The 23,531-nt window shown below is 33.2% G+C and overlaps 1 protein-coding gene across 4 annotated transcripts in view; it reads right to left on the bottom strand.

Moving 5' to 3' along the window:
* LOC101898381 (uncharacterized) overlaps nucleotides 1-18,649 on the bottom strand; it is a 101,758-nt gene extending 83,109 nt beyond the window's left edge. For all 4 annotated transcript variants that reach the window (XR_009343474.1, XR_009343476.1, XR_009343475.1 and 1 more), the window contains exon 1: nucleotides 18,511-18,649. Coding sequence is in view for 1 of the 4 variants with exons in the window: in XM_005187282.4 (XP_005187339.1) it covers nucleotides 18,511-18,550 (40 nt within the window). In the remaining 3 variants the exon portion in view is untranslated. The remainder of the gene's footprint in view (nucleotides 1-18,510) is intronic.
* Between the last annotated feature and the right edge of the window lie 4,882 nt (nucleotides 18,650-23,531).

Raw genomic sequence — 23,531 nt, 5'->3', positions numbered from 1 at the left:
TGTTACTGGAGGTCGAGCTTTGTCATTCCTCTTCATAAATCAGGAAATAGTTGTTCAGTCGATAATTATAGATGTATCGCTAAATTAAGCGCTATTCCCAAACTCTTCGAACTTTTAGTTTCGCGTAGGATATCACATTACCTAAAAGCTATAATTTCACCTTTTCAACATGGATTCATGGAGGGTAGATGATCACTAATCTCTTAGAATTTGTTTGTCATGTACATAACGGTTTTGTTAGAAAACAGCAGACTGATGTAACTTATACCGATTTTAGCAAAGCCTTTGATACGGTAGTGCACAAGCTATTGCTCCTTAAATTAGATTTAATGGGTTTCCCTGTTAAACTGGATATCCTCCTATTTAGATTGTCGCACCCAAAATGTTCTTTTTAATGATACATCTTTGGAAAAGTCACTTGGGTGCACTACTATTTTTCTTTACCTGAACGATCTTCCAAAAATTATTCGTTTTTCTAAAATTCTGATGTACGCTGATGATGTAGAACTCTTTCTTCACATAAACTCACTTAACGATGCAATTTCATTACAATACGATTTACACACCCTCGCAAATTGGTGTAGTTCGAATGGTATGTCTCTTAATCTAAAAAATGCAAAAAATAGTCGCTCTTTCGAAACCAACCATTATTATCTAACTACTATATTGGCTCTTACAAATTGGATAATGTTGAATCTTTTGTTGATTTGGGTGTAATCTTAGATCCTAAGCTATGGTTTTATTTACACATTGATTCTTGTGTTAATAAAGCTAAATCTTTACTAGGCTTAATCAAGCGTTGGTCCAAAGAGTTTAATGATCCTTACGTAACCAAAAGATTGTTTGTTAGTCTAGTTCGTCCAGTATTAGAATATGGTTGTATATTACTGGGTCCATTTCATAAATATTATTCTGATAAAATTAAATCAGTACAAATTCAGTTTTTAATTTTAGCTTTGCGAGGTTTACATTGGAACCCTTTGAACTTCTTCCGCCATACGAGATCCGTTTAATGTTGATCGATCTTCCATCTCTTGAAAAAAGACGTTTTATTTTAAGAGCATTATTTATCATTAAAATAATACGTGGATTGATTGATTCCCCTTTTCTCACTGGTGAAATAAACTATAATGTTCCTTTTCGTAGAACTCGTAATTTTGTCCATTGCAAGAAGAAATTATGAACTTAACAGCCCAATGAGATCACTTTGTGTAATTTATAACAGCTTAGGTAATTATATTTGCTTAAATAGTCCCTTGAACACAATAAAAACAAGCTAAAAAGCCGTAAGTTCGACCGGGCCGAACTTTGAATACGCTCCACCATTTGATCGAATTTGGAAAAATAAAATCCGTTAAAAATTCTGTTAAAATCTTAAAAATACCGAATATAGCCATTATATTGGGGTCTACACGAAGTGGACCTACATTGTTGTCATGAGCCATTACCATATTTAAATTCGAAACTTGAAATAAACGGTGAATAATGTAGCTAAACTCATCAAAATACCGTATATATGGAGGTACCGTTATATCGGAGCTATACGAAGACCTGGACCTGCACAGACAATTTTCTGTCACAGGCCGTAGTATCCATTACGAACTTCAAATACCAAAATTGAAACAATTCCGCTGAATAATGTCGCTAAAATCTTCAAAATACCGAATATCGAGAGGTACCGTTATATATCAAAACGTGGACCTGCGCAGAAAATTTTCTGTCATAAACTGTAGTATCCATTATAAACTTCAACTACTGAATTTGAAACAATTCCGGTGAGTAATGTCACTAAAATCATAAAAATACACAATATAGGGAGGTACCATTATATGGGGGCTATATGAAGACGTGGACCTGCACAGAAAATTTTCTGGCTTGGGCTGTAGTATCCATTTCGAACTTCAAATCCAGTCGACTCCGGTTTACTGAAACGACAAATAATTGGCTTGTTCATTTCAGTTATCCCAAGTTTTCGCTTAAGCGAAGTTTGCATAACTGAAATTTTTTTTCAGTTATCCGAACTTCGCTTCAGTGAATGTTTTTTTTTTTTTTCATTTATCCGAACTTGGCAAAAAAAATCAATAATCCAATCGTATACCCTTTCAAACAAAAACACACATTTATTGAGTTACACAAATTTTATTCGCAGAGATCATATAAAATTAAATTAATATACTTTCAGTCTAATAGTGATAAAAATACTATGAAAAATAATAAATTAAAGGAACTTCAGTCGTTTCATTTAATTTAAAATTAAAAAAAAAAAAACTTTAAAATAACATTTTTGGAATTCACTATTTTAAAATATATTATCGGAAAAATTATTATTTAATTACATTGGAAATAATCTTGTATATTTTTTTGTATCAACGGTTTTATATTTAATTGGCACATCACGTTTTCAAGATCGTGAATCATTTGTCGTGCTTCAGATTGTCTCGAAAATAATCAGTTAAAATATTCATTGCAGCAAAAGCCTCTCTTAAAGTAGGTTTTGGCGATATGTCTTCTTAAATTATATTATTTTCAGGACAATCTTCATCATTATTTTCTTTTGTACTCAGTGTAATATACTCTACAATATGGTAAGGCTCTTTCTAATCCGAAGAGGCCATATAAAAGTCGACCAAGGCGATCGGTCGAGATTATCGCTGCCGTACGAGCCAGTGTTGAGAGGTCCCAAGAACATCCCAAAAACGCCGTTCTCAGCAGTTGGGCATGGCTCGGTCCACTTTACAACGGATTATTCGCATTTATTTGCATTTGTTCCCGTACAAAATTCAATTGACGCAAAGAATGTTACCTGCGGACAAGCCTCGTCGATTGGAATGGGCCCAAAGGTCCGTCGAATATGGGCAACCCTGTGCATTCTGCCGTAATGCCATTGCATGATAATTTTATCATATTTAAGGCTTCTAACAAATCTATTTTTTTTTTTTTCGAAAAAATCAAATAATTGGCTTGTTCATTTCAGTAATCCAAAGTTTTCGCTTAAGCGAAGTTCGCATAACTGAAATTTTTTTTCAGTTATCCGAACTTCGCTTCGGTGAATTTTTTTTTCATTTATCCGAACTTGGCAAAAAAATCAATAATCCAATAATCAAACAAAACACACATTTATTGAGTTACACAAATTTTATTCGCAGAGATCATATAAAATTAATATACTTTCAGTCTAATAGTGATAAAAATACTATGAAAAATAATAAATTAGAGGAACTTCAGTCGTTTTATTTAAGTTAAAATTAAAAAAAAAACTTTAAAATAACATTTTTGGAATTCACTATTTTAAAATATTTTATCGGAAAAATTATTATTTAATTACATTGGAAATAATCTTGTATATTTTTTTGTATCAACGGTTTTATATTTAATTGGCACATCACGTTTCCAAGATCGTGAATCTTTTGTCGTGCTTCAGGATTGTCTCGAAAATAATCAGTTAAAACATTCATTGCAGCAAAAGCCTCTCTTAAAGTAGGTTTTGGCGATATGTCTTCTTAAATTATATTATTTTCAGGACAACCTACATCATTATTTTCTTTTGTACTCAGTGTAATATACTTTACAATACCATCATCAGTCAAACTCTCGCAACGGGGTCCATTTTCGTCTATATTAATAAGTTCTCCCATATCAAGTGCAAATTCATCATCCACAATTGTCATGTCTTGATTTGTCTCTAGGACTTCATTCAGAGAGAACCCACCTTTTTTGAAGCAATTTAATATACAGGGTTGCCCATATTCGACGGACCCATCTGGCAACGCCATAACTTTTGACAGAGATGTCACATCGCTTAATGACATACCGCGTTTGAAGCGTCAGTCCAAGCAGATTTTTACCATGAACCAATACACGCCACGCGAGCGCTCTGAAATAGTTGAAATTTACAAGAAGACAATTGTGAAAACTCAACGTGCTTTTAAAACATTGAAAAATGTGAGAAGTGCGCCTTCTAAGAACACCATTAAGCGTTTATACGAAAAATTTTCGACTGGTAAGGCTCTTTCTAATCCGAAGAGGCCATATAAAAGTCGACCAAGGTGATCGGTCGAGAATATCGCTGCCCTACGAGCCAGTGTTGAGAGGTCCCCAAGAACATCCCAAAAACGCCGTTCTCAGCAGTTGGGCATGGCTCGGTCCACTTAACAACGGATTATTCGCATTTATTTGCATTTGTTCCCGTACAAAATTCAATTGACGCAAAGAATGTTACCTGCGGACAAGCCTCGTCGATTGGAATGGGCCCAAAGGTCCGTCGAATATGAGCAACCCTGTGCATTCTGCCGTAACGCCATTGCTTGATAATTTTATCATATTTAGGGCTTCTAACAAATCATTCATCAATTTTTTTTCGAAAAATCTTGTTGGGGTAGACCACATTCTAAATGCAAGATTTTCTTAGACACTAACCGCTTTCTCTACTGCGATTTAAAAGAACGTATGATTCCTTGATCAAGAGGTTGAATTAGGGAAGTGGTATTTGGTGCCAAAAATATTACGGTTATGTTGCTTAAAACTACATCATCCATTATTTGGTGACACGATGCATTGTCAACAAAAAGAATTTTTTTTTATTATTTTCTTTAAACTTTATATCTAAATCTTTTAGAATTTCCGTCCATAACATTTTTGTCATCCATGCTTTAGAATTAGAATAATAATTTACTGGAATTGTGTTTTTTCTAAAACATCTTGGACTTTTGGATTTTCCTACACAATAAATGTGTTTGTCATTGTTTGTCATAAATGGGTTGAATTTGTTATGAACAACATTGTTAATCTATCTTTAGACATTTTTTGGCCGGATGGATGTTCATTTCTATGGGCTAAGGTTCCACTTGGAATAAGTTTATAGAATAATGCGGACTCGTCAGCATTATATATATTGTCTGCTGAATATTCTTCTAGGTATTTCGGAAGAATGTTTTCTCGCCAAGATAAACACTTATATTTACTAGACATATTTGACTTCTTTGAAAAAAATTGAATAGAACGTTCTTTTGATTCTTGTGTTTATTTTGTTTTTGTTCCACTTATCCAAGTATGTAGAAAGAAATAACGGGAATTGTGTTATCAAAATGTTAAAAAATGATATCAAATTTTACATGTTCCGTCATTCTCCTCTTTTCTAGTGAGTTTGTTCAGTTATAATTATGTAAAATATATGATATTATCTAATAATTGAAAAATAGATGGCAATATTTGTTTTTTCAGTAAAGCGGAGTGATTTCAATAGAAATTGCAATATTTGAAATCAACCACCATTTCACTTATACGATATTTTCAGTTATGCGGAGTTTCAGTAATGCGAAGTAAATAATAAAAAAGTGACCTAATAATGTAATGGTGCAGGAACTCAATTCCAGTTATCCGATATTTTTCAGTAAAGCGAATTACAGCAAAGCAAAGTCGACTGTACCAACGTTGAAACAATTCCGGTGAGTAATGTCGCTAAAATCATCAAAATACCGAATATCGGGAGGTACTGTTATATGAGGGCTATATGAAAACGTGGACCTATATGACCCATTTACGAACTTAACCTGCCTACTGGCAAAATAAACATGTGTGCAAAATTTTAGCCCTCTATCACAATTCGTTCGAAAGATAGCGTGAATAGATATATCACTAAATCGATTTAGAATTTTACGCTGATCAAGAATATATATACTTTGTTTACAAACGGAATGACAAAGTTAATATACCCACCATAGTATGGTGCCGTAAAAGCTCATTTTTACGGCATATTATCTACAAATCCCTCCGCGGAACCGGTAGAACTTCGGCTTTGAGCAGCAGTTGTACATGTTATATTGAAGGTTTGTTTTACTTCATCAAGCTGCTTGATCATCTGGCATTTGATCTACAATCCTCTATGCCGAACAGTAGACATGGCCAATGAGTAGTGCTTGTAGATTGTTGCTTTGTAAATTTATGTTTACTAATTTGTGTGTAACTTTTAAAATGACCTTTGTAGTTTATTCACTGACTGATGTAGTTTCTGTAGCCGGTGTGAAACCATTGCTAACCCGCCTTGGTCCGGACTTTGGTGTATACGCGCTCTCTACGTTATAGGGAGGTTGCCCCCTCGGTCTGCAGGGGCGGGTGTGAGAGGCGTACGAACGAACAAAAAATTGCATCTTCATTTGAGGTAGAACGCTTGCCAGCAAAGATTTTTTTTAGATTTGGGAACAAGTAATAATCAGTGGGAGCTAAATCAGGAGAATAAGGTGGGTGGCAAATTGTGCTTTAATTCGTTGATTTTAGCCATTGTTAAAACACTCTTGTGTGCTGGTGCGTTGTCTTGATGAACAAATATTATTATTCGTTGTAAGCCAGGACTTTTTTTCTCTAATTTGTACATTTAATTGATCCAAAAGAATGCAATAGTACGCTGTATTTATTGTTTATCCATTTGCGGATAGTCAATCAATAAAATACCTTTGATGTTAAAAACCCAGTTGTCATAACCTTATCAGCCGATTGAATTGTTTTTGCCTTCTTTGGGGCACTTCCTCCAGCTTCAGTCCATTCTTTGGATTTTTTTAGTCTATATAGTATAGTTGGGGATCCATGTCTCATCAACACTTATGAAACTATGCTTAAAATACATTATATTTCGCTTATAACGATCCAACCAAGCTTGCGAAATGTTCATTCTTATGCGTTTTTGATTGACTGTTAACAAATGCGGCGCCGATCTTGCAGAAAGATTTTTCATCTGTAGTTCTTCATGCAAAATTAAATGGACTCGATCATTTGAGATGCCCATGATTTTAGCAATTCCACGCACTTTTATTCGTCGATCATTTAATACCATATTATGCACTTTGGCTACAATTTCTTTTTTTGTTGTTGCTGTTTTTGGGCGTCCAATACGTGGTTCATCTTCAATGCTTGTACAAGCACGTTTAAATTCAGCAACCCAATTTTTTACTGTTGCATATGAAGAAGAACTTTTACCTAACACATTCACCATATCATTATTAATTTATTGTCCCGATAAAACTTTTTTGTGTAAATATTTAATAACAGCGCAAATTTATAATTTTTCCATTGTAAAAAATTGTGGATGCGTCTTTTTTGAACACCTGTTTCTATATGAAGGAGTTGCCAGATCGAAAAAAATTCCGAACGCGTATTCTCGTTTCTTCCACGTATTCCTTCAATAATCAAATTAAAAAAAAAACAAACCGAGTTTGTTAATTTAGAGTATGTGCCAGGGTATTTTTTAACAAAGAGTTAATAGCGCAAGCGTTGATTTATTGTCTTCATTATGTATGTCCTTCTTCTGTGCAACACAAAAAGTGATTACCTGAAAAATCCACCAGGTTATGAAAGTGGAGCTTAAAATAGAAGACATATAACCTAAATAGAGGGGGTAGCTTCCCCGTTGATCGTAGGTATATATTATCTTTCCTAATACTACAGACAACAAAACGAAGATCATTTTGTCAAAAAAATGTTAATCTTCCTTTTTTCAAAATAACTCCCTTCAAATGTGGTCGTCGTCTGTCATAATATTCTACAAATTTATTTGTCATAAAACTCAATCCATTTGCGTCTGACCGGCATGACGAGACATTGAGCATTTGGTTGAATGTGCGTTTGATCAAACAGTACACATGTCGATACTTGCTTTTCAAATGAGCCTATTGTACTGTGTGAACTCTTTTATGGCGTAAGGAAAAGGATGGGTCGGCTTTCTGTGTAGCTGGTTTCAAACCATTTGACATTCAAGTTAAGTTTTTGGCCTTACTTGAAATTAACATCGTGCAACATTATTAAAGCTGTTTAATTGATCAAGAAACAGATGGGGCGAATCTAATGTCTGGATGCTTAGACGAATTGGATATTTTTTACATAAAATGTACCTGTCATTCAATACATCATTCTTGAAGCTAAGCTTGTAAACATTTACCAGGATCAATTGAAACTTTTTGTGAAAATATATACCCATTTTTTAACTACATTCAAAAATGTGTTTACCAATTCAAAGAATTTCAAGTTTATTGTTCAACGGAACCTCACCAAATTTTAGGTATCTGTAACACAAGATAGCTTTCACTAGAAGTAGTGATTTTAAGAGTAATAGATCAGTGGGATACTTTAAAATTAAATTTTGTATCTTCCTTTTTAGAAGTTCAGGGAAAATGGCCTTAATATATTGTAGAAAAAATGAATATCAAAACCAAATAATATTTCTTATTTTAACAATCTAAATCCGAGAGTTCGCGTTTGCCCTATTTTTACTCGAGCATGAAGTCGTGAATTTAATTGATGTTTCAAAGATAGTTATAATTGCACTTGACACATTCAAAAATAGTAGTAGTTAAATATTATATTTTAAAATTCAATATTAATTTTTTGAATCAAATAAACAATACATTTTATTTTGCACGTGAATACTTGAAACTACTTGAGGTCGTAAAAATGTTTATCTTGTGGCAACATTGATGAATAAAGAAACATGTCACATTTAAGCCCTTTAGCTTGTATTAAAAGTTAATTTGTATAAGAATGCTAATCCTCACCTAAATGGTTGAATTCGAGCTTTTTCCCATAGTCAAACACAAAATTTTCCTCCAAATGAAACAATTTTCTAACAGCGTTACCTAAAAATCGATCTACTCTGTTGATGTGAATGTTACCCGTAGAAATTTTCAATGTTAAACTTTTTCAACATTGACATTTTTAAAAATTTCAATTTCGAGAAGATCGAGAAGCAGCTGAAAAACCACTTATTAAGAACATTTCCATTGGATCATATATGTGAGATATCAAAAATAAATAAATAAATAAGACTTCGCAAAGGAACCTGCACAGCTGCAATTGTTGATGGACAATGTTTTTAGTAATGCTCTGTGTCATCAGGAAGGGCGAATTTATCAATCAACCAATTTCCGAATAGAAAGTAGATGCACCGAATGAAAATTCATTCGAGAAATGTACAACTTGTCTTATGGCTAAATATGATCTGGGGTTAGAAATTATGTTAAGTCATATGAAAACAGTACTTTGAAAGCTGATAGAAGGTTTTATGTCAGGGAGGTAGAAAAAACAATGATATACATAATCCTTAAAGACAAAGAGTTGGACTTGCAACCAATGAAAGGGAATTGTTACCTATTTTATGGACTTTTAGTAAACTGCAACCATATTTGTATCGCGCTAGAGAATTGAATATCTTTACTGATCGTCAAACTTTAACCTTTATACTAATGTATAATAAATTGCATTGCAAGGCAACAATTTACTTTGCAAAATAACTTAAATAGAAAAGGCCTTTTTCACAATTTTCGGATAAAGATAATTTGGAATCCTCACAATATGGGTACATAGAGTTAATATTACAATATAATGTGACATTACCACTAATAACAATAAGATTAGTATTTTAGTCGAAAATTAAATTTAACTTTTGGCGGAAAATTGAGAATTTATATAAAATAAATATAAAATTAATTCAATCAACATAAAACATAAAAAAAACTTATATGTATGTCCCAATATTTACAAACGTGTATGTTCCTCCACTTCTATGTTTATTTATCATTTGCGCCAAGCGCATAATATTACTATAAATGAAGACCCAATAACATCTGCTAAAGTCACAACTGGTACTATAACTAAATATATAAAAAAAATTGCATATTATTTTTAAAATATTATTTTAAAAGATCTGACTAGAAACATTTTAAATAAAAAAGATCTAATTTTCTGTGTACCTTCTTCTTCTATATATATAAAAATCAATTGTTGTTCGTTGGTAATGGAATCAGTTGAGAACGGCTGAACCGATTTGCATAATTCGTTCGTTCGTCATACCCCGAGTTAGGTTTTTAAAGAAAAAAATTTGATCACGCCTACTTTTACGGCCACTATTTCGATTTATCTAAAATCCTTATATTTGCCAAATAATGAAGATATCGGTTTTAAAATTTTTACACGACATACTGTAGACTTTACCTTTAATCCTAAGTATTTATTTGGGGGCAAAGGACCACGCCTAGTTTTTAATCTGTATATAAACCAATTGATGTTCGTTGGTAATTAAAACAGTTGAGACCGGTTGGAACTATTTGGATATTTTTTTTAATGTTCGTTCTATCCCGATTTAGGTTTTTATGCAGAGAAAAAGTGAACACGTCCAATTTTGCGCCCATTCTTTCGATTTATCTAAAATCTTAATATTTGCCAAAATCATGGAGATCTCTGTTCCACAGTTAGTATACGACGGAATCTTGACTCTCCAACCCTCCCCCAACCCTAGATATCTGTTTGGGGTCAGAGGAACAGGCCACACCTACTTCTTTAAATTTATATGTAAAAAAATTGAAAAAGTATATAAACATATCAGTTGAGAACGGCTGGGCCGATATGACTCCAATTTTCTTTTGGTTATTTGTAATTACAGTGGAAACGTTATCATGAGAGAAGATTTTGAGAAAAATCGCGAAACTGAAAAAATTTACTGTTATATTATGATATGGTTGGTTGCCATACCCAAATGGGTAGAGAACCATCTGACATGGGCATATTATAAACAGTTAATGTATTCTTTCGCGACCAACGCGAAAACACTCACTCTTACCGCTCTTTTATATGACTGGCTTATATTTTATTTATTTATTTTATTTTCCCTGCTAATAGAGAAGTCAATTCGTAGCTTTGTATGTTTTTTTTTTTCTTGTACGACATAAACTCTTTATTGATTATTACTTTTCGTGTACCTGGTCTGTCCATTTCGAGTGATAAGATTGCTTTACGTTCACGTATGATGTCTTAAGATTTTTTTTCATCTGTTCCAGCTAGAACTGATTTGATAAAAAATAGAGTTGAAGGATGGAAGGAGGATCCACTTTGTTCCTTTGTCTTGTGTAGTTTAAGTCTCTGTCCAGTGAGACTAAAGTACCGGATTATTTTTAAACATTGTTTTTATTTACAAAATCTACTTTAACAGTTTTAGTATCTTTACGTTAAAATAGAGAAAAGACTGATGTAATTGTTGGAGATATGTTCAGTTTTCTCTACACATCTGCATAACAGCATGTAAAAATGTCCATATTCTGTCTCCATTCAATCTGGTTCTGCCTCAAGTCCAGTCTCAAAAAGGATGCAACCTCAATGGGTTGTGTCCATAACGAGACGGGAGTTAGGTGAGTTGGCTTGGCTGGGCAGCGAAATAGGTGCAGCGTGTCATGTGGGCCTGTGCACCATCCGGATCGTAATTGAGCCAAAACTATTCGGGTTTGTCAGGGCAGCTCTCGTTCTTCACCTGAGACGGGTGGGGGGTGGTCTCCTAGTACAGTATTCACTCTATATCCTTCAATCCTTCTCTTATACCTTTGTACCTCTCTCTCTCTAGATCATGAAGGTCTTTCCTTACGTGCCTGGACGGAGGTTGCCTATCCATCAGGTGGTGATTCGGATGGCTTTGTCCATAACACCCAAGCAGGTATTGCATTGACAGCATTTTGTTATGCTGTCGCACCGGTAAGACCTTCGCCTCCTCATGTAGGTGATCGACAGGTGTCATGAGGAGGCACCCTGTTGCGGTTCTAAGGGCGGCATTCTGGAAGAACTGAATATTTTTCCACTGCGTAACACTAAAGTTGGCGGATCACACCGGATCCGCATAGGTTACCACAGACCGACCTATCGCGTTGTAAGAGGTCAACAAGGTTTCCTTATCGACTGACGTCCACACATGTAGTTTACTATCCAACGTTTCAAACTTGGCCGAAAAGCGGTGCGTTAAATGTCCTGATTGGCATGATTGATTGTATCAAAAGCTTTTGATAAATCAAGTGCCTCTATAACTGTTCTTTCACACGGCCTGTTCTGGATGAGTCCTCTGTTGACATGTGTGGAAATGGCGTGTAAAGCTGTTGTTGTACTATGCAATTTTCGAAATCCATGTTGATGATCAGCTACTGGGAAACACTATCTTATGCTGGGGAGGAGTAAAGCCTCAAGCGTCTTTGCTACTGAAGACAAAAGTGGTTGAGAAGTTTGGTGAGATACTGAACTCATGGCTCATCCAGTTGTTTCAACATCAACATAGAGATTCGGCCAGGACCAAGCGATTCTGATGACATGTGCAACATCTTCCAACGTAAATTGTGGTGCTACATCCTCAGCTAAAAGATAGCGTACACGTCTTGGGATTCTTCTCTTAGCCCTGTCACTCTCGGATGCTCTATAGATTGCCGGTTGAAATAACACGCGCACCTCTTCGAACGGTCACTTCTACGCCGTTAAATGAAACAGATGTCCGATCTTTCTTTTTTTCCAGGGTTTGAGAGTGACTTAACCGTTCAGGTACTGATGTTGCAATGTCTCAGATGTTCTAGCCACTTTTTCCGCTTAAGCTCACCGACTAACCAGTTTACCTCCAGAGTTAGTATCCCGATTCTGGATTTATTAGCGTTAGTCTCACTCATTTGCTAATCCCACTGCCTCTTTTGGGAAATTTGGTTTTATTTCAGGTATTCGACCATAAGGTACATAGCGAGCGGCTGCAACGGAAATACTTATCTGCTTCCATGAACATCAGATGGTTAAGGAAAGTGCGGCATCCAGAGTCTATGAAATCGGGTGGTCTGTTGATGGCAACAATAATGGCGTGGTGGTCTGAGCCTAAAGAAATGACTGATTGCCAAGTTACGTCATTCGTTAGACCTGGAGACACGATGGATATGTCCGGTGAGCTGTGGCAGTCTCCCCTTATTCTGGTGGACGCGTCCTCAGTGTCTGTGCAAAACATGGAGAAGGAAGCAATGTAGTCCCTATCGGTATACTCCTGTATCCGGTTTAAGCCGGAACACTCCATGCATCCGCTGCATCAAACCGTGACCGATATGTGGTAAATGCGATTACGACAAACAGAGCAGAACCGTGGCCGTGGATTGGTCTTGATCCCGGCTCGGACCAAGAGAATACGTAGCAAACATTGCTCCCACATCAGAAAAATGGACGAACACGTATTTGGTGGGTTAACTTTCCCTGGTAAAAGATTTGTTCCTTCGCATCAATCCGGTACATAGATCCGGCCGGGTGGGATTGCATTCTAACTTTACTTTTTTTAGCTAGCTTTACTTATATTGAGGAGCAGGAATCTTTTGAAGCCAGCTTTATGAGTGGACGACCCTTATTTCCCTTTTCCATTCACATAGGGATCGCGTACTCAGATTGGTGGAAAATTAGTAGGTTTAGATTTTAATAGGTGAATACTTATACCAAAATTTGTCATACCATATAAAAAAATTGAAATCTTGACCAGTGGTTCCCAAAGTTGACTGGATTGCGACCTGTCTAACAAAAACTTTAATAATTGCAGCTCGCCTACTGACTACTTAAAAAATAAAATTATAGATTTAACAACAATTGAAATATTAGCAACGTTCAGTCGAAGTGGGTTTGGTCAGTCCACTTTATTTCGGTATTTAGTTTTTACACTGACAATAGGCAAAAATCCGACCTCACATAGTTATGAAGTAGTAATGGGGAGGAGAACTTTGATAACTTCATCAGAAATTGATACAAATACAAATTGGTTCTCTACCCCCAAGTAGCCTAAACACACACATCGGTTCGAAAATATAATCAAAACCCTCGAAAAAGGTAAAATCAGCAGGGACTTTCATATGAGCCCTACATTGACGTTGAAAAATTTCCGCGAAGAGTTCTTCTATGTCCTTAGAGACTATGATGCCAAATAAGGGCAAAATCAATTGAAAAATGTGACCAAGACCCAGGCAATAGAAATCACCGGATACCTTCATATAAAGGTTATACCGAAGCATGGTCCTAAACTTATAATTATTTGAAGGAATTTGTTTTTCTTTCTTAAATCTCATATTACCAACATTTGAGGAATTTGAAAGGGGCTATATCACAATGTAGACCGACCTGATACATATTTTGTACAAATGATTCCTCATGTAACCCCTAGGACTGTATCAACTTTAAAACTCTATCATAATTTTGCGGAGTATAGGGCAAAATATTTGAGCCCTTTGTGTATGGTTAAGCTATATAAAATGGACTCTAAAAAAGTTTGATCCGGGAACCCCTCTTTTGCGATTTTTATTTATAACGTTACCTATGATTTAAGGTTATTTTTCCGAGTATATGAATCCTTTTCTTACTTTATTTTCAATTCACTCCACTATTTTCTATAGTCCGCTTATTACAGTGCCACTTCATATTCGGTATTTCACTGATTGAAGTTTTCCATATCTAATCAAAATCGAATATTTTGGTATGGCAACCATATAACAGCATGTATAGAAAATATGCACAATTTCTCGATTTTTTCAGTTTTTTCAATAAGAATTTTCAATTCCAAAAGGCATTCTGAAACAATTCTGCAAAAATTCCATACATAATAGAGCAGTAAATTCGTTCAGTTCCGCGATTTTTCTCAAAATTTTCTTTCATGATAACGTTTCCACTGTAATTACAAATAACCAAAAGAAAATTTGAGTCAAATCAAAATCTAGCCGTTCTCAACTGATGTATTACTATACTCTTTCAAACTTTTTACATATAAATTTAAAGCAGTAGGTGTGGCCAGTTCCTCTGACCCCAAACAGATACCTAGAGTTGGAATGAGAGTCAAAATTACGTTGTATACAACTGTGGAACAAATATCTTCATGATTTTGGCAAATATTAGGAATGAATGGGCTTAAAATTGGGAGTGGTCAATTTTTCTTTGCATAAAAACCTAAATCGGGGTAGGGCAAATAGTTTCAGCCGATCCCAACTGATTCAATTACCAAAGGACAAGAATGGATTTACATATAGATTAAAAAGTAGGCGTGGTTAGTTCCTCAGCCCCCATGTTCACATTTATATATATATATATATATATATATATATATATATATATATATATATATATATATATATATATATATATATATATATATATATATATATATATATATATATATATATATATATATATATATATATATATATATATATATATATATATATATATATATATATATATATATATATATATAGGGACCATGCTTCGGTATAACCTTTATATGAAGGTATCCGGTGATTTCTATTGCCAGGGTCTTGGTCACATTCTTCAATTGATTTTGCCCTTATTTGGCATCATAGTCTCTAAGGAGATAGATATGCTTAATTGGGAACAATGGTAAATTAAATAGTAAACAATCATTACCGGTATTGATTTCACAATACTGAAAACTTTAAATGTCAAATTACAATAAATTCGGTAGAAATTATAACAAAAACATACAAAAGGACGAATGTTTAGGGGTATTATTATACCTCAGCCCGCAGGAAATACTTAGGGTTAAATGAAAAGTTAACAATATCTCGTGTAATAATTTTCAAACCGATAACTTCATTATTTTGGCATGGGCGAATTAATGGGCGTAAAAGTAGGCGTGGTCAATATTTTTCTTTAAAAACCTAACTCGGGTATGAGGAATGTTTGTACAAAAAAATAATGTAAATCGGTCCGGCCGTTCTAAACGGAGTCCATTATCCACGACCAACAATATATATATATATATATATATATATATATATATATATATATATATATATATGTATATATATATATATATATATATATATATATATATATATATATATATTGTTGGTCGTGGATACATATATATATATATATATATATATATATATATATATATATATATATATATAGCACTATATATATATAGCACTTTTAGCACTTCAGCTAATTTCGACTATTGGATTGTGTTAGAATGTTTGGTCTAATATTCTTCTATCTAGTTTCAGCCGATCCCAACTGATTCAATTACCAAAGGACAAGAATGGATTTACATATAGATTAAAAAGTAGGCGTGGTTAGTTCCTCAGCCCCCATGTTCACATTTATATATATATATATATATATATATATACATATATATATATATATATATATACATATATATATATATATATATATATAAATATATATATATATATATATATATATATATATATATAGGGACCATGCTTCGGTATAACCTTTATATGAAGGTATCCGGTGATTTCTATTGCCAGGGTCTTGGTCACATTCTTCAATTGATTTTGCCCTTATTTGGCATCATAGTCTCTAAGGAGATAGATATGCTTAATTGGGAACAATGGTAAATTAAATAGTAAACAATCATTACCGGTATTGATTTCACAATACTGAAAACTTTAAATGTCAAATTACAATAAATTCGGTAGAAATTATAACAAAAACATACAAAAGGACGAATGTTTAGGGGTATTATTATACCTCAGCCCGCAGGAAATACTTAGGGTTAAATGAAAAGTTAACAATATCTCGTGTAATAATTTTCAAACCGATAACTTCATTATTTTGGCATGGGCGAATTAATGGGCGTAAAAGTAGGCGTGGTCAATATTTTTCTTTAAAAACCTAACTCGGGTATGAGGAATGTTTGTACAAAAAAATAATGTAAATCGGTCCGGCCGTTCTAAACGGAGTCCATTATCCACGACCAACAATATATATATATATATATATATATATATATATATATATATATATATATATATATATATATATATATATATATATATATTGTTGGTCGTGGATACATATATATATGCATATATATATATATATATATATATATATATATATATATATATATATATATATATTGTTGGTCGTGGATAATGGACTCCGTTATATATATATAAATGTGAACATGGGGGCTGAGGAACTAACCACGCCTACTTTTTAATCTATATGTAAATCCATTCTTGTCCTTTGGTAATTGAATCAGTTGGGATCGGCTGAAACTAGATAGAAGAATATTAGACCAAACATTCTAACACAATCCAATAGTCGAAATTAGCTGAAGTGCTAAAAGTGCTATATATATATATAGTGCTATATATATATATATATATATATATATATATATATGCATATATATATGTATCCACGACCAACAATATATATATATATATATATATATATATATATATATATATATATATATATATATATATATATATATATACTCATATATAGCACTATATATATATATAGCACTTTTAGCACTTCAGCTAATTTCGACTATTGGATTGTGTTAGAATGTTTGGTCTAATATTCTTCAGGCCACATTATATATTATTAAACTATACCAAAGAAATGCGTTGCATACATTTAATCACAAATATCCCACTGACACTCGTAAAAGGAAAATACGTACTTTTCCCTATCTACGTATGGGCTAAGCCATTTTCGCATATTAACATCTTCTAAACAATACAATGGGTAAAATATACAGTTATGCAATTGTTTATAAAATTTACACTTTCTACGTCTTAACAGCAATGGACTAGAAATCTTTAAATCACGCCTCTTTTAATAACCTAGTGAAAAATTAACAAATTACATCTATATAATATAACATATAAAGGAAAGTTCCAAAAACCGCTGATTATGTGTAGAAACATGACTGTGTCTGTGATCTCAATTTAACTTTGCACATTGCCATTTTACATTTCCTGCACAATTTTTACAGAACATTGGCAGTTATAATATGATGTTAATTGTTCTCTACTGTGTTATTGATATTCCCAAAGGACTCTTAAACGATGTACACTTCGATAATCATATTTTTAAAATCTTACTAAATAAGTTGTTCTTAAGTTCAAAATTACCAAAAAAATTCAACAAAGTAGGCAAAGTTACTGAGGTGATGCACCATAGTTTTAATGTGTGTCCTATAAACTAGATTGGGTAATAATATTTAGAATCCTGTCACGTGTAGGAGTACGAATGTCTGCCTCCATAGTTAGCAATATAATAAACACGCAAACAAAAATATTGTCGTTTAATTCTAAATACATGTTTTAGCTACTAAAACTTCTGCGGTTACAGAATGAGCTCAGATATAGTAGTATTTTTTACGTTTCATTGCAGCTTGGACTGAGTCGTGCTATGACTATGGCGATACTCACTATATATCCTGATAATGGAAAATTCCCGGTTACCCATTTTGGAAAGACAAGTCCAGATACCATAATATGGACGTTCTTGTATTACCCCTTAACCAGTGAACATTACTCTGCCTATTTGTTGGATCGGAATTTTCATAAGCTTTCATATGATACATTGTATATCAGTTCGAAAGAACCATATATTATCAGGTTTGTGTACCCGAATTTTAGTCAGGTCTTTTCTCACGAAAAAAATCATATTTACCCATAATTAGGGTAAAAATACATATCTTAGATAAACATTTCAAAATAATCTAACCCCCAAGGTGCTCCCCTTAAAGGAGCCATATATTGCAACAAAATCGGTTAACTGCATAAGAACTTTGGACTCTGACTAAGACAAATATTGATATTTGCAAGGTATGGTGTAATTGATAAGTTGTTTTTTTTTTGTCACTTATTGTTTAATTTATAAACTCATATATGAACATGTGGATTTTTCATGCATATTGCTTACCACAAAAAAATCCACTTTTACAAATCAATAAATTGCTCATTTTTAAAGCTTGATCTAGACCGAATCGGATAAACAACCAACTTAAAAGTGTAAATAAAAGAACTGACGACTGTTATTTTGACATTTTCTAAAGTCCTTTAGGCCCTATCAGACGGAGTGTGTTTTACATATTTGTCAAATTTTCTATATGTAGAAGCATGGTAGAAGAATACAGGTAGATGCATCAACACTTGAGAACATTGAGAACATATGTCAAAATGTGTGAAATAAATTTTTTTTTTCAAAAATTATTAGATATATTTATAAAATAATTAGATATATTTATATTTTTTATACGTCGTCAATCGGAGGTTGTTATGATATGCATTTTTCAACAATGTTTACGAATTTGAATAAATTTTCATTTAAAATTTTTAATTGCAAAATTGGTTTGACAGTTCATTGTCCCAGCAGCTGCGTCGATACGGTCATACTGCGCAAATATTTGATCGAAATTTGTTTTCCCATATTTGACTGAACAAATGTGTAATTCATACAGAGTTGATTCTTCATACAGAGTTGTGCTATGGGAAAACATGTTTGACATATGTTCACATTCGTGAAAAATATTTTCCCCACGAAATTCTTTGATTGAACTGTGAGGAAACATACGTTTATATGGTGAGAGAAATAGAAAGAGAGTAAAAGCAAAACATAAAGAAAATAGAGTTTCGGGTATAATTTATTTTGGAGAAGGGAAACACAAGACCAGCTGTTGTGAAATAAATGCCTTGCCAGAACAAGTTTTTTTTTGCATTTTTGTATTTTTATATGTGCGCGTATAAGTATGCATATAAATCATGGTAGTAGTAGCAGGTAGTATGCTGTTGTGTTTATGTGTGCATTCATTTTATTATTGGCGTTTCCTGAACCTGTAAGAATATACAAGTTTTGCAATTTTCTTCAATATCATAAAGGGGAAAATCGGTTATCCTAGTAAAAACATTTACGTTCATGCAGTTCTGGGACAGACCATATATTAACATTTGTATAAATTTTTATGTGCTCACATTATGGACACACTGGTCAAATTTTTGTTTCCTGGCAAATAATTTTGTTTTCCCAAAATCAGCTGTTTTTGTATTTACAGTCAAATAATATTGGGTGGTCAGATGGTGAGAAAGAAATATTTGACATTTTTCGTCAAATATTTGCCCAATGTGACCTCACCTTAAGCTACACATTCGTGTAATACATGATGGCCAATTCTTTGTTTGTAGGAGAGAGGGATATATGATATGAAAATGGAAACAATTGCATGTACTGTCAAGTTTCTGGCATTTCCTATTGTTTTTTTTTAGACTTTATACAGAAAATATAAAAAAATCCAAAAAGAGGAATGTTGAAAAAGAAAATTGCTGTAATCATTGGCCTTATACAGATGCAAGAGGCAAGTTTAAAATAGAACGATTAAAATTGCCGCCAGGAAACTCGCCTAGCATAAATCAGGACTAAAGTACACTAGAGCCCCGACTTGCGTCGTTAATGGGGACCGGAAAATCGCGACGCAACTTAAAATTACGCAAATCGAATCACCTTTTTCTATACATATACAAAATGCATTGAAATTTAATTTACTTGGGAAAATATTCCAAACAAAGCAAACAATTTTAAATTTTTGATAAAAAAACAAGTATGAATACATTTTTATTTATTCCATTTACTTCAAAAAATGTTTATAATTAATATAAAAAATGGGAACAACTCTAGTTTAGTAAAAACTCTTAGATTTTTTCGAATTTTTTCCAGAGGTAGGTATTTTTACCCTGATCCCGGGAAACTATTTTTTTCTTGGGGGACGGACCCGGGACCCCAGATTTTTGACCCAAAAGTCCGGGATCAAGACCCCGCCTGGACCCGGATCCAGTTACCCGATATAGACAATATGGGCATCGATTGAAAGCTTATGGAAATACCTATTCAACAAGTGTTCACATGAAGGGGTAAGTTGTCATGGTTCGGAAGTTATAGTCAAATTATCGATTTTTTGGACCCGGATTTTTTATGAAACCCCCAAAAAGTCAAAAAAGGGCCCATTATGGAGGTCAACAAAATTGTTTCCAAATTATAGCTGACACTCTTTCCAAAATGCTACAATTTGTGCTAATACCTTTTTTGGGTCCAGAGATATGGGTCTTTCCATCCGCATAACCCGATTCTAACCAGTTCATTAAAATGATGTTTTTAATAAAAAAAAGTGTTTATTTCGCGTAGCAGTCGTCGGAATAACAAAGCTTTTCTAAATTTGGCACTTTTTGTAAATAGCCGGCCTTCGGCCGGAGCTTGAGATTTTCTCCTCTGGGTATGTCCTACACCGGCTAACGCGAACCAAAGATTTCTGAATTTCATTCTTACGCAAAATATACCTTTTTTTATTGAAAACATAGTTTTTTGAAAACATAGTAAATCTAAATCAACAACACTTATATATATTTGATTGGATGGTCTTACTAATTTTTTAACAAAAATGTCTAAAGGTACGGTCACACTGGGCAAATATTTGATCGAAATTTGTTTTCCCATATTTGACTGAACAAATGTGAAATTCATACAAAGTTGATTCGATGTTCACATTACAGTCAAATATTTGACAGATTTTGTTTGTTCAAACAGTCACCAAATAGCGTCAAATAGTGCTATGGGGAAACATGTTTGACACATGTTCACATTCGTAAAATATATTTTCCCAATAAATTGTTTGATCAAACTGTGAGGAAACATAAATTTATTTGGCCGAGAGAAATAGACAGAGAGAGTGAAAGAGAGACATAAAGAAAATGGAGTATCGGGTATAATTTATTTGGAGAAGGGAAGCAAATGACCTGCTGTTGTGGAATAAATTCCTTGTCAGAACATTTTTTTTTTTTGAATTCTTGTATGTTTGTATCACGGTAGAAGAATACTGATAGTCGCATCGACATAGCTGCTGGGACAATGAACTGACAAAACTATTATGAATGAAATATTATTGAAATTTGTAAAAATTGTTGAAAAATACATATCATTACGTAAAAGAAAACATAGAAAAATCTTCTTATTTTTGTCAAAACATTTCAAAATGTTTGACATATCAATGTTTCGTTGATGCATCTACCTATATCCTATTCCTGAACCTGCAAGAATCTACTAGTTTGTCAATTTTCTTCGATATAATAAAGGGAAAATCGGTAATCGTAGTAAAAACTTTTACATCTTGCAGTTCTGGAACAGACCATATATTAAATTTTTACTAAACATTCAAATTCAGTTAATTCAAAAATATCAAATAAACAAAACCACCTATTGTATTCGTTTGCTTTTCTATTCATTAAACATCATGTTACAAATGCTCCTGTTCTTAAAGCGAAATGCTGCCCAATGTTTTAAACTGATATTTTTCCTTGTTTGATCTTACAAAACATTTGCACCGTCAAATAAATGTTTGACCACAAAGAGGAAAATAATTGATCATAGGTGTTCACATTATGGACACACTGGTCAAATTTTTGTTTTCTGGCAAATAATTTTGTTTTCCCAAAATCAGCTGTTTTTGTATTTACCGTCAAATAATATTTGGTGGTCAGATTGTGACAAAGAAATATTTGACATTTTTCGTCAAATATTTGCTCAATGTGACCTTACCTTTACCTTAAAGTTTGTTGAATTTGTAAAATTTTTTTCATATATATATTTGTTTGTAACAACTAATGGCTTAAACAACAGAAAATATGCTAAATCAGGCACTGCAAATGCAAAAAATAGTAATCCACAATGTAGCTCCGAGCGACGCAACTTGAAATTGCAACGACGCAAATCATTTTTTCTGGCTTTTGAATAGCCACGCAAATCGGGACGATACAAGTATACATACCATGCCAAAATAATACAGGTAGCCGCATCAACACAGCTTCCGGTACAATGAACCATGGTAGAAGAATATAGATAGACGAATCGACGCAGCTGCTGGGACAATGAACTGTCAAACCAATTTTGCAATAAAAAATGTTGAATGAAAAATTATTTACATTTGTACAAAATGTTGAAAATTTCGAACTATAATAACCTCCGAATGACGTCGTATAAGAAAACATATAAAAATAGATTTTTGAATTTGAATAAACTTTAAATTTTTTTTGACATATCAATGCTCCCAAACGTTGGTGCATCTACCTGTATTTTTCTGCCAGGCAATGAACTATCGAAACTCTTTTTAAAAAGTATTAATGAAAAATTATTTTATTGTTTTATAGACACATTACATAACACATTACATAACATGTATTCCTCTACGATGCTACAAAAGTACTTTTTCTGATTTGTCCGCCCCTGGTCGATATATAATTATTTTACAACGTAGAGTTTGTGTTACCAAATTAGTATAAAATCGTATATAAGTATATTTCTTACGAGCATACTTGTTAGTGATTTGGTGTAGTGTGTTTTATGCATATATGTGTAGTTGAAATTATTCTTATTTCAATTGATCAAATTAGAATTGTCTTCTTCTTTAACCTTTCTAATTGTTCTAATGGTTGTTATTGTAAATTTTGTAATTCCTTTTTCCTACATTCTGTCTTGTTACAAAACAGGGTTGCCATTTACTATTTATTAATCTATCTCTGTTCTTCGTAAAAGTTGCTCATTTTATTTCCCGCTACAGTAAATTGTGTTATATCAGCAAATAATTTATTTCTCCACTTTTACCATCACATTTAACATTAAATTATATTTTGTGTTTTTTTTTTTTTGCTTTTTTGTTGCTAAGAAGTATTCAAATAATGTTGACGCTTCTGGAGTACAAGACGCTTCAGACTGTATATTAGTTTCTCAGCCAGCTTCTACAAACTTAAAAAACGGTAGAGCGAACACATATGCAAACGCCGTGACCGAAGGGGTCCCGCCAAACACGGTTGATACAACGGAGGTTACTGAATGGTTTGTTAATCCTAAAAGTTCAGCGGGTATTTCTACCCCCACTCTTAAGATAAGGTCACATTGGGCAA

Source organism: Musca domestica, unplaced genomic scaffold (genome assembly GCF_030504385.1).
Source record: "Musca domestica strain aabys unplaced genomic scaffold, Musca_domestica.polishedcontigs.V.1.1 5, whole genome shotgun sequence".
Classification (NCBI taxonomy): domain Eukaryota; kingdom Metazoa; phylum Arthropoda; class Insecta; order Diptera; family Muscidae; genus Musca; species Musca domestica.
This window is presented reverse-complemented; position numbering and strand designations above follow the sequence as displayed.